Below are 14,642 nucleotides of genomic sequence, written 5' to 3'. Positions count from 1 at the left end.
ACTTGCTTACTTGCGTTGTCGAGTCAGCACAATATCTAACAAAACAGGAGAGAAGCAGAATGGGCACCACAGAATCAATGGTTGACCGAACCAATCTTTCATTTTGGTATCTCTTTTCGGATGGCATAAAGTTCGCGCGGCGCTCAAAGCGCATCACTATTCCACGATTTGACGGCTCAAGACTTGTCAGAGACTTGGAAGCTGTGCCTTGAGAGGTGTATGATAGATTTGATTCTGGAAAACGCCGAGCGGCTATGAAATGCCGGGGCCAAAAATATCTCCAACTTGTAAAAGCGAGGACAGCATATCGTCAGTATGAAGACAGTGGCCTGGGTAATCACGGCTATGTCATCGTGGATGCAGCATCGTATGAGCAATACCACATTGATGCGCAGCGGGAGAAATTAGAGACCATGCTACAATGGGTCAATACGTCATCACTCGCATCACATATTGCCGATGAGGTGCGAGAGAATATTGCGCATGAGTCACGGAGTCAACTCGCAGGATCCAGCTCTTTGATCCCCGATGGAGGAGGGGGTGCGAGATTCCATGATATCACCAAAATTGACCCCGAAAACTGTGAGTCCCACAGACTCGTTGAAGATATTTATCTTCTTTTTCCACCTACAATCGGAGGTTTCCTGCTAAAGACCAAAAGCTGGGTGAACTTTTGTGTGGATCATATCTCCGACCACCCGCCGATACGAAAGCCCAATAAATTAGATAATGAGCTGGTCTTACTCAACGATGAAGATAAAGAAAGTCTGCGGACTGTACTGCCAAAAGGAGAGAAGCCTATCGGTGTCCTGTCGGACCTCATCCAAGACAAGGGTGAAGGGAAGGTATTCCTTCTCCACGGACCACCAGGGTGAGTTTCTAACTTCGCGAGACCACTCCAACCTATCTCTGTTAGTGTGGAACTGTGACTGTAGGGCGGATGCACTCGCTCGAGCGAATGAGATTGATTGCTTTCACGAATCTGTTGTGAAGCTCACTGACTTTTCCGGATTTAGTCCTGGCAAGACTATGACGGTGGAATGCGTTGCAAATGACACTCGGCGTCCACTGCTAGCCCTTACTGCAGCAGATATTGGATTGAGAGAGGATAGCGAGGCCAAACTACGAACATGGTTCACTCTCGCCGCGAAATGGGATGCAATCCTCCTCATTGACGAAGCTGATCTGTTCCTTGAACGGAGGCGGGAAGGAGATATTGATCGAAACAGTCTTGTGACTGGTATGTCGAGTCTTGTCTTGGTGTCATGTAGATGCACGCTGACTCGATCTCTCATTAGTCTTTCTACGAACGATGGAGTACTACCAAGGAGCTCTCTTCCTGGTAAGGACGCGATACATCCCAGAACGTCCCCACTGATCATGCTCTAGACCACGAACCGTGCTGGGCATATTGATGATTCTTTCATCTCACGGATAACCGTCCCGATTCAGTATCCCAGCCTACAACCGGAAACTAAGAAGCCCATCATTGAGAAGCTCATCCGAAAACTCCAAGAGACCGGTACGATCCTGGTAGATTCCAAAGCGAAGCAGTATTTGATAGACAACTGCGGGAATCTCAATGGACGACAGTTACGAAACAGTAAGTTTGTGACTATCAAGGAAAGTGGAGCGTCATTTATAAACCATAAAGCCACCCACACCTAGGCAAACTCCTCGTGCTAATTGATCCACTTGCATTAGCTTTGCACAACGCTGTCTCAATCGCCGAGGTTCAAGAACGACGATTACAACCGCAAAACATCCGTGACTTTATCAAAGTGGAGCGTCATCATGTTGCTAGTGCAATCGGGCGGTCCATTAGATTCGTTACCTACGTGGATAGCATGGGTGGAAGAGATGAGTTCGCTAGAGCGAGGAAGCGAGGCGGCTACAATGTTAAAAGCCTCGCCAACTGAAACGAATTAAAAGCAAGGGATCAGGTTGCTCGATTTCCTTGGAACGAAATGATATCGTCCTCTTGCCTACTCTCCATTTTATTTTATTTGCCTGATACTTAGCATGCATACCAACCCACAACGATCACCACCTCTCCGCAAGGCCTTCCATGACGTTTTCCTTCCTCTGAGGTCTATCCATCACGGTCAAGATTTCCGTGTCGGAAACATATTCAGATATCACTGTCGCAGCACCTTTACACCCTAAGAGTATTTTAACTACAGGTTGTTTCGCGGCCCTTCTACCACATATTCTCGCCAGGCTCTGCAACAGCGACCGAATGGCGGCCAAAACTGGCTCGTCTGTATTTCGGTCGACCAAATCGTCTAGTCCATCGATAATGATCAAGAAGCGCTGATCAGTACCAGCAAGAAACTGACCGATCAGTTTCTCAAATGCACCGACGGCCAATTGGAGATCTCCATGGTCCGCAGTCATGGAGCCAGTGATCCCATCCAGCAAGGGCAGGTCACGAGCATCGATTGACTCCCCGGCGAGGTATGTGAGCATCATGGTTACAGTGCCTACCATTTCTGCAAGCTGAACAGAGGACGGCTTTTTGTCGTCAAGGTCCAACACGTAGATGATTTTGTGACAAGACGCCAGATAATATACCGCGGCGCAGGCCACAGCAGAAGTATTGTCTCCTACCGAGTACGGGGTCTCAAGTACCAAGGAGCCTGACCCTTCATCCAGCCACCAATCGTGTACTCCTTCTATGATTCTCGTGTCGACGAACAGCGCATAGCCCTCGTTGACCAGCTCTCGTACCCGTTCTGCCTGGTTGCACGAGGCTATACTCTGGGTGGCATAGCCGACTGCAGTTGCTCTATCGCTTTCAGAGCTCTCCTCTCCACCACGAGGGCTCGAGGTCTTGCGTAAATGAGCCAGTTCCTTCTGGTTTTCTTGCTTCGCCCTGGTCTGGAGGACAGCAAGGTTCTCTTGAACATCATGGTTCTTTCCCTGCGAGCCAATAACATTCAGAATAAAGGGAATGGATTCAAAAGTCAACTCCTTCAGGTGACGATATTGTTCATCAGCGTCGTCGATCAGCTCTTTGACGGCGCGCTGATCGTGGCTGAGCCACATCCCCTTGTCCTTGGTCTTCCTCGAGACCGACTTCGCCTTGTCAATCATTCTCGCAAACCCTTTCGCCTTTCGGGACAGATCAGGCCCTTGGTACTCCTCATCGTCGACACCCGATAGCGCATACCTTTCCCTGAGGATCTTGAATGCCCTCACCCGGGAATCATGCAGACGGAAGATAACCTGGAGAATAAATTCTTTCCTCTGCAGTTCAAATTTGTGGAACGTGCCACTATCACGATCCACGCCGTAGTAGTCTCCCTAGTCCTTCAACAAAATGTCTTTCGTTTTGAGGTTGTACCAAAGTCCTCGTCGTTCCCAATCATCGTCCGCCAGGAGATCCATTATGACTTTCCCAAAATCGAGTATGTTTTTCCATGTCAGCGCTATTCCGGCGATGGCGAGTGCAAGTTCGGCCATGCCTCCAGGGTTGGGGTGACAGGGATGTATTACTCCAGCGGTTGTAATACGATTCCTGCTTGCAAAGGATGAACCTACTCACGTTGATAGAGGCCGAATCTCAGAGCGAGTAGCCCGTGATGTGTTCGATCAGTGAGAAAAAAAAAATATCGATGATGATCCAATGCCACATTTGGACCCAACACTACAGGCACTCTGCGAGGCTGAGCCATGCTGAGAGACAGGAGGGGGTTGCGTGGCCGCAGCTAGGCGGCTGAGCAACCTACAGTTGTAGGAAGTAGGAAGGTCGCAATTGTGCCCAACTATGGAGCCCTCCTAACTAAAGTCACAAGCCGCATACCTGCAGACCAACCAAGCCGCTACGTAATAAGACTCTAACCTCTGGTCGAACCAAGCCCCAAGTCATATCTTGGGTTCAACTTGAACTAGCTGGGGCACCTGTAGAAAAATCTCTTGCACGGGATGACAACGAGGTGCAGAAGCAGGAATGGCTACTTCCCCTCTTGAACCACGAGGTTCAATTTGCTTGCTTGATAATTGGATCCAATCTGCAAGCCGCGACGAGCTCAGTATTTGACGAGGCCGATACTCTCGTGGGACTCGTTGATGACACATAGTTGAAGTCATCAATCTATTACGACCGTCTTCTCAGCTTCAGGAACTCGGGCCATTTACGGGCAATAACCTGGAAAGAGATTTCCGGTGAGACTGGCATCGATGTGTTTCCATACTTCGGCATAAAGCACAAGAAAGAAGCTCTCCGCGTCGAAGGAGAAAAGAATCAACACGATGAGATACGGCGATCCTTGCGGTGGGGCTTCTACGGTGGGTCCTAGGCTACGGCTACTCTACGGCGACGCATGCGAGTCAAGGCGAATAGCCCCAGGTTCCGGATGTCACGTGGGAGAAGCGAAGGGGCACCACGTGATACTTGGCTTAACGTCACCATCCGGGCTCTCGGCCTCAATCGTACCCGTGTTCGGTATGTCCAAGTTCGTACGGAGTACAGCAGAGACAGAATTCATTCTCGACGTCTTCTTGCTGCGATGTGATTACGAATAAAGTTCTTCCCCGAACTTCATTATAATCTTTGCCGAGACGGGAATACAAGGAACCACCCCAGGTGTGTGTGCACTGCCGTTGCTGGTTCCCATCACATGCTCCCCGCATTTGGAGAGCGAGTTGTCGGAAATACACTTAGCCCCGTTGGTCGATAACCTTCAGGGCATCTGCCGACTGATGAGCCGAAGTCTCCGCTTCACACTGCCGCCCTATGTGGTCCAGCAATTCCAGATGACCATGGTAAAGTTCTCGCGGTCTCGCTGCTCGATCAGTCAGAGGATTCCGTATCCACATAGTTCTGGTCCCTAGAATTCATCCCTTAAATAAGGAGCTCCCGGCCGCTCCTGTCAAGGGTAGTTTGATCATCACAACCCTTTTCTTTCGTATGACCTCTTTCGCGATTGAGTCTAATAAGAAGCTTTTTCATTCCACATTATAGAATAACTACATCACCATGGCTACCAACGGGACCAACGGCACCAACGGTGTTAGGAACAACAACAGCAAGTATGACCCCAACTTCACAGCACATGTCATTGGCCTGATGGCCGCCGAGACGAAACCCAGACACCGAGAAATCCTCAGCTCCTTGATTTCACATCTACACGACTTTATCCGGGATGTCGAGCTCACGCAAGACGAGTGGATTATTGGAGTCAACTACGTCAACGCCATCGGCCAAGCTTATAAGAAGAACCGGAATGAAGCATGGAGAGTGTGTGACGTCTTGGGTGTCGAATCGTGAGTATCATTCTCAGAGGTTAAAATAGCCAACTGCTGACAACTTTCCAACAGCCTCGTTGACGAAATCAACCACAAGATTGTCACCGATGAGGGCCTGTCCCCAACATCTTCAGCCATTCTTGGACCTTTCTGGTCACCTGAAACACCATTCCGGGAGTTGGGCGCCAGCGTCGTCCAGGATATGCCCAAGGATGGTCAACTTACACTCTTCCATGGCGTGATCAAAGACGCCGAAACCGGCAAAGGCATCCCAGGCGCCGTCTTCGATATGTGGCAGGCCAGCACCAACGGCAAGTACGACGTCTTCGATCCCGAGAACCAGAGCCGTCACAATCTTCGAGGCAAATTCCGAACCGACGAGAACGGCAAATTCTGGTTTTACTGCTTGAAACCCACCGAATACGCCATCGACACATCTGGACCTTCAGCTGATCTCCTGAAACTGATGGGCCGGCATCCAAACCGACCAGCCCACATCCACATGATGGTCACTCATGACGATTATGTCGGTGTGACTGCCCAGCTATACCCCAACGATGATCAATGGCTAGAGACCGACACCGTCTGTGCGGTCAAGGACGATTTGCTTTTGGACTTTAAACCTGCAAAGAACGACCCTCACGGCGCCGTTCTCGACGTTGAATATGACGTTCGCCTGCTGTCGAAAAAGTACAAGCCAGACAACACCATGTTGATGGGTAACGCGAACCAGGACAAGTTTTAAATTAGTATTATTATTATCTTTTCTTTTTCCTGGAAAAGTTTTGAATATCGGTGATTGGATGGATATCCCTTTCAGCATTTGACGCGATGAACGAACGGTGTTGTTCCTGTATATAGCATGGCAATTATGACTAGCTAAAAACCAATGGATGACCTTGAAACCACTTTATCTCGAGAGCCCGACAAGGGGCTCTGGGGCCACACTAAACTTAAATCATGGTGACATATAAAAGCAAATCATAATGTAGGCCTATCCGTAAATCAACTGGGCGATACGAGGATATAATATAGCTAAGGTCGTAGCGTAGTGTAGGTCAGCAAGTTTAGTACGGCCCGGGCATCTATTGGTGCTAGCCTAAGTAGGTATTCTTAAACTGACTACCTATGAATATAAGGCCTTTTAGAATAGTGACGATGTATCATAAAGGCCTGCTTAGCGATATATAAAGAATTAACCTTCTAAAAGTCCTAGTCCTACTCGTCCACCTCGCCCTGATCGTCCACCACGTCCGCCGTTCCTAGTCACGGATTATTAGATATTCCGGCCTACCGTACCGCTACTAAGCAAGTACCATTAGCGCTGATAGAGTAGGCCGCTAGTGGCTAGGGCCTATCGATACTATGTACAGAGGAATTCTGTGCGATTCGCGTGCGGCGTGGTCGATTCGCCGAGGGGCTGTCTAGTACTATATTTCTCATGTCGCTGAGCCTGTACATACGCGAATCGACGACCCTGTACACGAATGGGCAGTGATTTCTTAGCATCTCGCGCCATTCGTGCCTCGTCAGGATCATACTTACCAAGGAAGGTACCTGAGGGGGTAAGTTTTTTATCCTGATAATCTTCTCGGACCTCAATATCCTTGAATCAGCACGCCTGTTCGGCTATCGGCGATATATGAAGTGTAAAGTTGCTGGAGCTCGCAGATAAATCCACGATAGAAACTCGAACTTGATCAGGCCAGCAGAATCTCGAGATGCTGGAAATGACCGCTACGCGCTTCAACGGAGCTACATGTCTTCATGCAGGTATGCTAGACACGCTCTCCACAATCCGCGTGCTAGGATGTTCAGGCTCACGCTCACAGGACAGCACAACTTCATGATTCGGCGGAAGAATATATATTCCATCCTAGGACCGAGGGTCAAGAAGTATTTGGAAGCCCAGTCCGGAAATGAGAGAAGCAAAACACGTAGTCGCGAAGCCTAGTAGCTCTTTTGTAGTCAATCAATACTCCTGTCTTTACAGGTCTTCGCATCAGGCCTCCAGACCGCGAGGCTGTGCCAAGACGCCCGTTTGAGCCATTACCATTACGGAAGGTCTAGCGAACTCAGACAAAGGTCCGCTGGTTGGACACCAGGCGAGTCTCGTCATTTTGATCCTAGGACCGCGCCAGCGTCGTGTCTACACTCTGACTGCGTGCAGGTGATGTTGATCAGTAATTTCAGATGCACTCAATGAGCCATTAAAGCCTTCAAATTGCCCACGTTCAGCGGGCTCGAGCCAGACGTGTCACGTCCCCTTTTGACGCGTGCAATGCGAGGCTCGCACAAGGCTCTCCGCCTAACATCACCCTCATGGCCCATTTGATGGCCTCTTCGCCCCTATCCTGCCCTCCACCAGACCAATCTTTCTCCAGGCAATCGGAAGGCGCACGTGGGCACAAAAAGTACCGGCCTGCCAGAGAACTCCCGTTTGAATTGGCTCAACATGTGCAAACTTACTATGAAGAGAGTCTGTTCACTCAGGCATACACTTTCCTCCTTTCCATCATCGGAAACAGCGTGTCCTCTATCGATCGACAAGCCCCCATTACCATTCCAGCGGCGCCTCATCTGGCATTGGCGGTGACCGTGTCTGTACACCCCACCTTCACCACTCGAACCAGGTCACGTGAGAAGTGGGAGCAGGCCCAGCTCGCCCTCCGTCTACTACGTCTCGTCTACCAGACTGTCGGCCCTGTGAACGGCAATTTCCTGGGTGCATTTTCTTTTCGAAGATATGACGCGCGAGTCCTCCGACGTGGCCGCTTCGATGATGACGACGACGACTACCATCAAACGCAGAATACAGCGATTCCAAGATCAGACCTCAACACGATGTATGCAGACTCCCACAGACTGTGGACGCGTGCGGATGACTTCTGGCATCTAGTCGGCTGGGCATTCAATTGTGCTTGCCTCCCTGGTATACACGCACAACGCTGGCGACGATATCAGGGCCTGCTCGAGTTCCTGCTCGACGTGCTGGAAACGGACTGGCAGATCCGTGAAGAGTCCGAGTCAGCCGAGGAAAGCCTGCTCTGGCATTACATCGAGCTGGCGGCGGGCGGGCATGCTCGACAGAGACGCATTCTGCGGGCGATCTTCGCGGACGGGTCGACGCGTTCGACGAACGAGTTTCGCCCCATCTTCGCCAACGAGCTGAAGGAGCCTGCGGCCGACAAGGAGGGAGGAGGGATCAAGAAACGAGAGGTGGACGTGGACATCGATCAAGAAGTCTTTGGCGACTACCTGATGCAGGACGACTCGGACGACTCAGACGAGGCAGGCGACCAAACTACAGCGCCGCGCGGGCCCGGACGCCTCTCGAAACGCACGCGTACTCGCACACCATCCTCCCGTCGCGTGACGCCCAGAGGCAGTACGGGCAGCCTCCGGAGCGAATATGAGACCGGCCACGAAAATCTTCCACATTCCAGCACCACTACCACCACCACCACCACCACCACCACTACCACCACCACGGCCTCCGTCTCCGCTAACCTCGGCGACCACGAGTCCCTCAACCTGCGCCTGCGCCTTCTCAACCTCCTCACACACATCTCGGCCCACCCGACCCTAACCTCGACCTCACCAACGACATTCCCGGACCTCGAGGATCTCTTCACACTCTTCGTAGAGTTCATCAAACCGCTCCCACTCCCGATCTTCGCACACTTCGTGCTTCCCACCGCGACCCCATCCCAACCCACCGGGATCCTCACCCTCCAAACAACCATGATGCTCGCGGAGGTCCTGCTCCAGCGCCTCCTCGAAGCCTCCGCACCCAGCATCCGCTCGCACGCACTGCTCTCGCGCGGCAAGCTCGAGACGGAGTATCTCCCGTTCGCGGCGGGCAAGAACACCGCCGATGCGAACGCCAGAGTCAGTATCCTGCTCGAGAGTCTGACGAGGTGTTTGATTGCGATGGATCGTGACGAGTGGGCGTTGAAGGCAACCTCGGAGAAAATGCTGCGGGCTGTGCGGAGTGGTGTGCACAGGAGGTTGGCGAGGGTCGTGGATGGGGCGGGCGGCGGGAGTAGGAGTACCGCGGGGAAGAGGAAGGCGAAGGGTGCTGGAGGAGGAGATGCCAGGGATGAGGCTTCGGCTTGGCTCGTGGAGAGTGGCGACAGGCTTGCGGATCTTGTTCGCTCTGCCACTGTACGAGTAGGGACAGATTTCTAGCTGAGGGAGTTTCGGTTCCGCATTGCTCGCGGGCGGTGGGCGGATGTGCGGTGCAACCGGACCATCAGACGAGACATGTATACATACATACCCCAGACTGTTCGGGTGACGACGATATGAGCGATGAGACCAATGATGGTCGAAGTGCATCATTGCATAGCGTTCATGAGCGAAACCCAGTATTCCTCCTGATTTGATTTTGGTGGTCGTGGTCACACTGCCCTCCTCCGGCGGCACCTCCTATGTTCGAACGCAGCGACATTATAACACAGAACCGGTAGCCTCAAAAGCCTAGTCTTTTGCGAGGGCAGAATGGCTTGGGTATGTAATGTATCTCTGCTGCGATCGCACTGTCGTGGTGGCTCTCACATATTCAAGTTGCATCCAGCATCCGAGTCGAGTGCACGCATCTGGCTACCGACGAGGCTTTCACTGAGCGCCCACTAACTGTCGCTGTACCGAGGACTAGTCTCATCATGTCATGACTTCTATTCATCACCATTCGCATCCCCTCGTTCGATCGCAGCTCATCATATGTCGGATCGCATTGCATCATCATGATCATCATGCCATCCCTCCTCCTCTCCTCTCTCTGCTCCTCAGCCGGCGGGTACTTCCTGCCAAAGGATGGATCGCATTCTTGGCACCACCAACGCCCAATCTATACAAGGCGAGTCGTCCATTCATTATCCTCCCCCAAAACTCTCAGCTCAAGGTGGCGGTCTCGGCCCGATAATCTGCCTCCTTGCACCGCCAATACCCAGCCCAGCCCCGCCTCGATTCTGACTATCACCACCCATATAGCCATATTGATGAACATCCCAGGTCTGACCAGGCCCTGACCCTTCCTTGAGGTCACGTGCCGCCACCTGTGTGGCCTGCTGCCCTTCCTCCCACTCTCGCTGACGCTCACGTTCGCGTTCCATCTCACGCTCGAGTAGAGATTTACTGGCCCAGGCCCCGGCTTTGGTCTTCTGCTGTGAGGCGGCTCGTCGGGCGTTCTCGGCATCGACTTCACTGGTGGTGCTGTAATCTTGATAGCGGTGTTGGCTGGGTCGGGCAGCTTGAGGAGCTGCATTGGATGAGAGAAAGCGGTCGGTGCGGTTGCTATTGGCACTGTAGGTCGCGGGGTCGGGTAGAGGTCTGGAGGCTTGATCGGCACGGCTTGGTTTCGGAGGGAGAGAGGAGGGGTCGTGCTGGGCCTTTTGCCATTCAGATTTGAGCAAATCTCGTTCTGAAGATGCCCAATCGTCTTCATGGCTTGTTCGCACCGGTGCTGCTGTGGAAGCATGTGAACGAATGGGAAGCGCTGGAGCTGGTGGCTCGGGTTGAGATTGTTGGGAGGGCTGGGGAGGGCCACGCCTTTGTTGGGCTCGCATCTCTTCGAGTTGGCGTTCGAGTTCTGCAATACGTTGGCTCTCACTATTTGCTTGGGAGGCAATTGGCTGAGCTGGAGGAGGACTGCGGGCCTGGTCGGATTGATACTGGCTGAGGAACTGACCGTTCAATCTTGCATCGGAGGTGGCGCGCTCTTGGTTCCGGGTACTGACAGCTTCTCGTTCGGCTTGATCCTGAGCCTCACGCTCGCGTTCTCGCTCATAGGCTCGTTCTTGACGTCGCTGTTCATCTTGACGAACGCGTTCTTCGTCTTGGAGGCGTCTGCGTTCTGCAGCACGCTGTTGTTCGGCCTCCAGCTCTCTCTGGCGGCGGGTTTCTTCCGCCCATCTCCTCTCCTCCTCGCGCTTGGCTTCTTCCTCCTCGGCCTGGCGTTGGGCAGCTTGGGCTCGTTGGTACTCTTCCTCAGCCAGACGTTTCTGCTCGGCTTCTTCTTTAAGGCGCTTCTCTTTCTCTGCCAGGCTAGGAACATTCGGAGCAGGTGAGGTGATTTGTCTTCTTGCACCGTATACGACACCTTGGTTTCCTTGGCTTGCACCACCCATGTAACCATATTGATGGATGTTCCAGGCTGGAGCAGTCTTGCCTTCATCGGCAGCGTTACTCCACGTGCTGACGGCACCGCCGGAAGCGAGACCACCACGGGCCAGGGTGTTTGTTGGGGTGGACTTGGTAGGACTGATTCGACCGGAATAGGCGGCTCTGTTTAGGGGGTTGAATGTGATTGACGGGCTCTCGGGCGTAGCATTGCTGGTTCCACGGGAGCGAGTGGTGGAGGTTGTAATGTAGGCGGGGGATCGTGGTCCGCTGGAGCCAGTGCCTTGTGGGCTCATGGATGAGCCTTTGCTCTTTGCGCCGAGGGTTGTAGGATAGGTAGACGGATTGACAGCATTGGCTCTTCGGCTGAAAGCAGCGATACATTGTAGCACTTGGGCGGGGTCCTTGCCGTCGTAGAGATCCACGGTCAGAAAGCGATCGTGGGATGGGAGGTTCAAGGGAGCCATTTCGCAGGCGCGCAGGAAATGTGAGATATTCTCCATCTGTACAAAGGGCATATTGGACTGTTTATATTTAACGCCGGGACATCCAGCGCGAATGGCAAGCCTGACAGGGTCAGCATTTTGTTGGTAATTAGGCTGGTGTGGTGTGGTGTTCTTTGGAATTTGGCATACTTGCAGAGAGCGACACCATCTTTCAGGGCATCCATCAGGTCCCCCGGAGGTAATCTTTCGCCCAGGGTTTCTTCTATCCAAGCTCTGACTTCTTTAGCGGCGCCAGGCGTATATCGGTCCAGGCGCAATTTGCGCATGTCCTGGTCGAGGCTAGTAACTGAAGCCATGGCTGAGGGCCAGGAAGGGAGAATAGAGAGAGAGGAAGTGATCCAAGTGGGAGTGGAGTGATGGCACAGGCAGGTTATATATTCGAACCCATGTATATGTCAGCGACAGCGAGGATGAGGATGGGGATGGGGTGGAAATGGATGGCGCAGCTGGAGGGGGAAGATGTGAGATGTGGAATGGGTTTCGAATTGGCGGCGGAATCGGGATCAGGAAACAGGACTGTGGCTCAAGGCGGCCGCCATTCGATGATCCCTGCACGTTGACGTCGATCAAGACCATCATTATTTTAATCGGCCTCTCGACTGCCCGTCACCAACTACATACTCTGTGACGAACTACATACTCTGTGACGAACTACATACTCTGTGACGAACTACATACTCTGTGACGAACTACATACTCTGTGCCTCTCAAATCAACAGCGGACGAATTAATCCATCACCTCCGGTCCACACCATCATGGGCGCAGCTCGAGACCTCTGGATCAAATGGAAGATGCTCCGTCTGCCATGGCGGAAGAGGTTCTTGATCGGTATTTCTCGGTATTCTTCATACAGGATAGTCCCATGCTAACCCATGCTCCAGGCCAGGACCTTCACGGCAACACCTTCTGGGAATTCAAAGACGCCATCAACCACAACCGGTGGCGCCGCATCGTCCAAGCGGGTCGTAAAACCCACCATTCCGATGTTAAGATCTCCCCCCAATGGCATCAATGGTTGCGACAGACTCGACCAGATGCTCCTTCAATTCAAGAGCAGATGGCCGATGTGCAGCGGATAGAGCAGATGAAACATAATGCCCGATTGGCCGATGAAAGATGGGCTGCAAAGCCCAAGTATATCGAGAAACCGGAGCCAACACCTGCGGCTACTGGTGATGCTCAAGTTAGCACGCCCGCAGCTGAAAAGACCAAGAATACCGTTGAGGAAGAAGACCCCTGGAGCAAAGCTTCGGCTTCCAAAGGTGGCTCGAGTTCGGGCGCAACCTGGACCCCTGAAGCGTGGGTTCCCGGTGCGACCAAACGATAACATGGAGCCAGCAGGCTGGTTACCTCATCCCCTACGAACCAGTCCAGCACTATGCATTTCAATCATGCGGCCTTTTTCTCCAAAGCAGCACTGAAACAGCGACCTGGCTGTGGGTTGCTCCAAACCCCTGAGACGCCCACTAAGAAATGCTACACATGATCCCCCAAGCTGTAGTCCGGCTTGTTTCTGCCGGTGCACCACGTCCTTCCTCGGAGCTCACAGTCTCCAGGTACCGTTGTGTAAGGCGCTCCTTACTTCCTGTACCAAGCACCTGTGTGGTATTTCTTGTCGACTTCCTTCGGCTCCTGTGGAGGGGGAGGCCCAGAGGGTCCAGAGGGTTTCAGAATGCCTGTGGTGTCATATCCTCCTCTGCGCAGGCCCGAACCACTGGGCTCTTTATCGTACGGCATTCTACTATTTCTTTTGACTAGGCTGTTGTACAGGGCTAGGTACAAATTGGAATCTATGAATAAGTGGTGGTTTGCAGGGAAGATCTCATGTATACAGGGTCTGCAGATCTGGTGTAATGGGTGGAGCCAAGGTCCATGCTCGCTTTTATACCCTTCCGAAATCGGGACAGCTTTATATGTGTCCGCACCGACTGGTACAAGGTGATGCTAAGTCGTTTCATCTGAAGTTGTTTGCAATTTGTTGTGCCTTGCCACCCATTGTCGAGACATGAAATCCTTGGCATACATGACGGGGATGAGCACACCACGGACAAACAGCGCAAAAACTGTTTTCTGATGAGAGCTGTTGTGGGCTGTTGTGTCAATTTTGCTGATGGGATGTCCGCTGCGCTCGAACTCGCAAAGGTGATGCCCTTAGACATGGGGAGAATCTGTCTAGCAAACGGCCGCCTTGAGAGCGCTCAACCTATTCTGCACCATTGGATCCAGGCACGCGTGCTTTCACCTTACTTTGCTTCCACCACCAACAAACGGCCACTGCGAACTATTCTCGAATCCACGCCTGACATATCACCAGACTCGTCCTATAGGCTATAGCCCACACAAAATGTCCTTCTTCAGAGTAAGCCCTCCAGTCTTTAAGTTGGACTCTCCTCCGCTAGGGCTGTCTGGAAATCCCAAATCTGGCGCCTTATTCTACCATTGTACCACCCACCGCTGCTATACCATCTGGGGTGTAGCTTGGGGAAACACTCAAAGCATCTCGCCCTGGAATTCGCTGGCTGGGTACTAGGAGGACTCAACTGGCCAATTGTGCTTCGAATGCCACGAGAAACAACGCAAGGAGCAGACGGTTATCAGTATGCCGAATATTTCGAGCATGGGTGACAGCAAGAAGGAATCTCGCCAGGGCGCCAGTAAGGCAAAGATGTCCGCTCCTTGTCCACCTGCCTCAACTGCGGCCGGTCAGGAGGGCCAAATACGTGGAGGCAAGGTCGTGAGGTCGGAGGAGAGCAAGGAAAGCA

At 52.5% G+C, this 14,642-nt stretch overlaps 6 protein-coding genes across 6 annotated transcripts; 4 read left to right on the top strand and 2 right to left on the bottom strand.

Annotated features, from left to right (window-relative positions):
• Positions 1-254: 254 nt before the first annotated feature.
• A1O9_09478 (uncharacterized protein) lies at positions 255-1,919 on the top strand (the record flags this gene model as incomplete). The annotated part of the gene is made up of 5 exons (XM_013401448.1): positions 255-871; positions 1,017-1,240; positions 1,299-1,342; positions 1,390-1,603; positions 1,705-1,919. The coding sequence occupies 5 exons, from the start codon at positions 255-257 to the stop codon at positions 1,917-1,919; spliced, it is 1,314 nt and encodes a 437-aa protein (XP_013256902.1).
• A 124-nt stretch (positions 1,920-2,043) lies between these two features.
• Positions 2,044-3,465, bottom strand: A1O9_09477 (uncharacterized protein; the record flags this gene model as incomplete). The annotated part of the gene is made up of 2 exons (XM_013401447.1): positions 2,044-3,277; positions 3,347-3,465. 2 exons carry the CDS (start codon positions 3,463-3,465, stop codon positions 2,044-2,046), a joined length of 1,353 nt encoding a protein of 450 aa, XP_013256901.1.
• Positions 3,466-4,981: 1,516 nt separating this feature from the next.
• Positions 4,982-5,995, top strand: A1O9_09476 (uncharacterized protein; the record flags this gene model as incomplete). The annotated part of the gene is made up of 2 exons (XM_013401446.1): positions 4,982-5,268; positions 5,323-5,995. The coding sequence occupies 2 exons, from the start codon at positions 4,982-4,984 to the stop codon at positions 5,993-5,995; spliced, it is 960 nt and encodes a 319-aa protein (XP_013256900.1).
• A 1,577-nt stretch (positions 5,996-7,572) lies between these two features.
• A1O9_09475 (uncharacterized protein) lies at positions 7,573-9,441 on the top strand (the record flags this gene model as incomplete). The annotated part of the gene is made up of 1 exon (XM_013401445.1): positions 7,573-9,441. One exon carries the CDS (start codon positions 7,573-7,575, stop codon positions 9,439-9,441), a length of 1,869 nt encoding a protein of 622 aa, XP_013256899.1.
• A 710-nt stretch (positions 9,442-10,151) lies between these two features.
• On the bottom strand, positions 10,152-12,175 carry A1O9_09474 (uncharacterized protein; the record flags this gene model as incomplete). The annotated part of the gene is made up of 2 exons (XM_013401444.1): positions 10,152-11,940; positions 12,009-12,175. 2 exons carry the CDS (start codon positions 12,173-12,175, stop codon positions 10,152-10,154), a joined length of 1,956 nt encoding a protein of 651 aa, XP_013256898.1.
• Positions 12,176-12,635: 460 nt separating this feature from the next.
• A1O9_09473 (uncharacterized protein) lies at positions 12,636-13,207 on the top strand (the record flags this gene model as incomplete). Its single annotated transcript, XM_013401443.1, has 2 exons — positions 12,636-12,708; positions 12,762-13,207. 2 exons carry the CDS (start codon positions 12,636-12,638, stop codon positions 13,205-13,207), a joined length of 519 nt encoding a protein of 172 aa, XP_013256897.1.
• Positions 13,208-14,642: the final 1,435 nt, after the last annotated feature.

This window comes from Exophiala aquamarina, assembly GCF_000709125.1.
Source record: "Exophiala aquamarina CBS 119918 chromosome Unknown aczIA-supercont1.10, whole genome shotgun sequence".
Lineage (NCBI taxonomy): Eukaryota > Fungi > Ascomycota > Eurotiomycetes > Chaetothyriales > Herpotrichiellaceae > Exophiala > Exophiala aquamarina.
The sequence above is the reverse complement of the archived record's forward strand: the minus strand, read 5'-3'. Positions and strand labels throughout refer to the sequence as shown.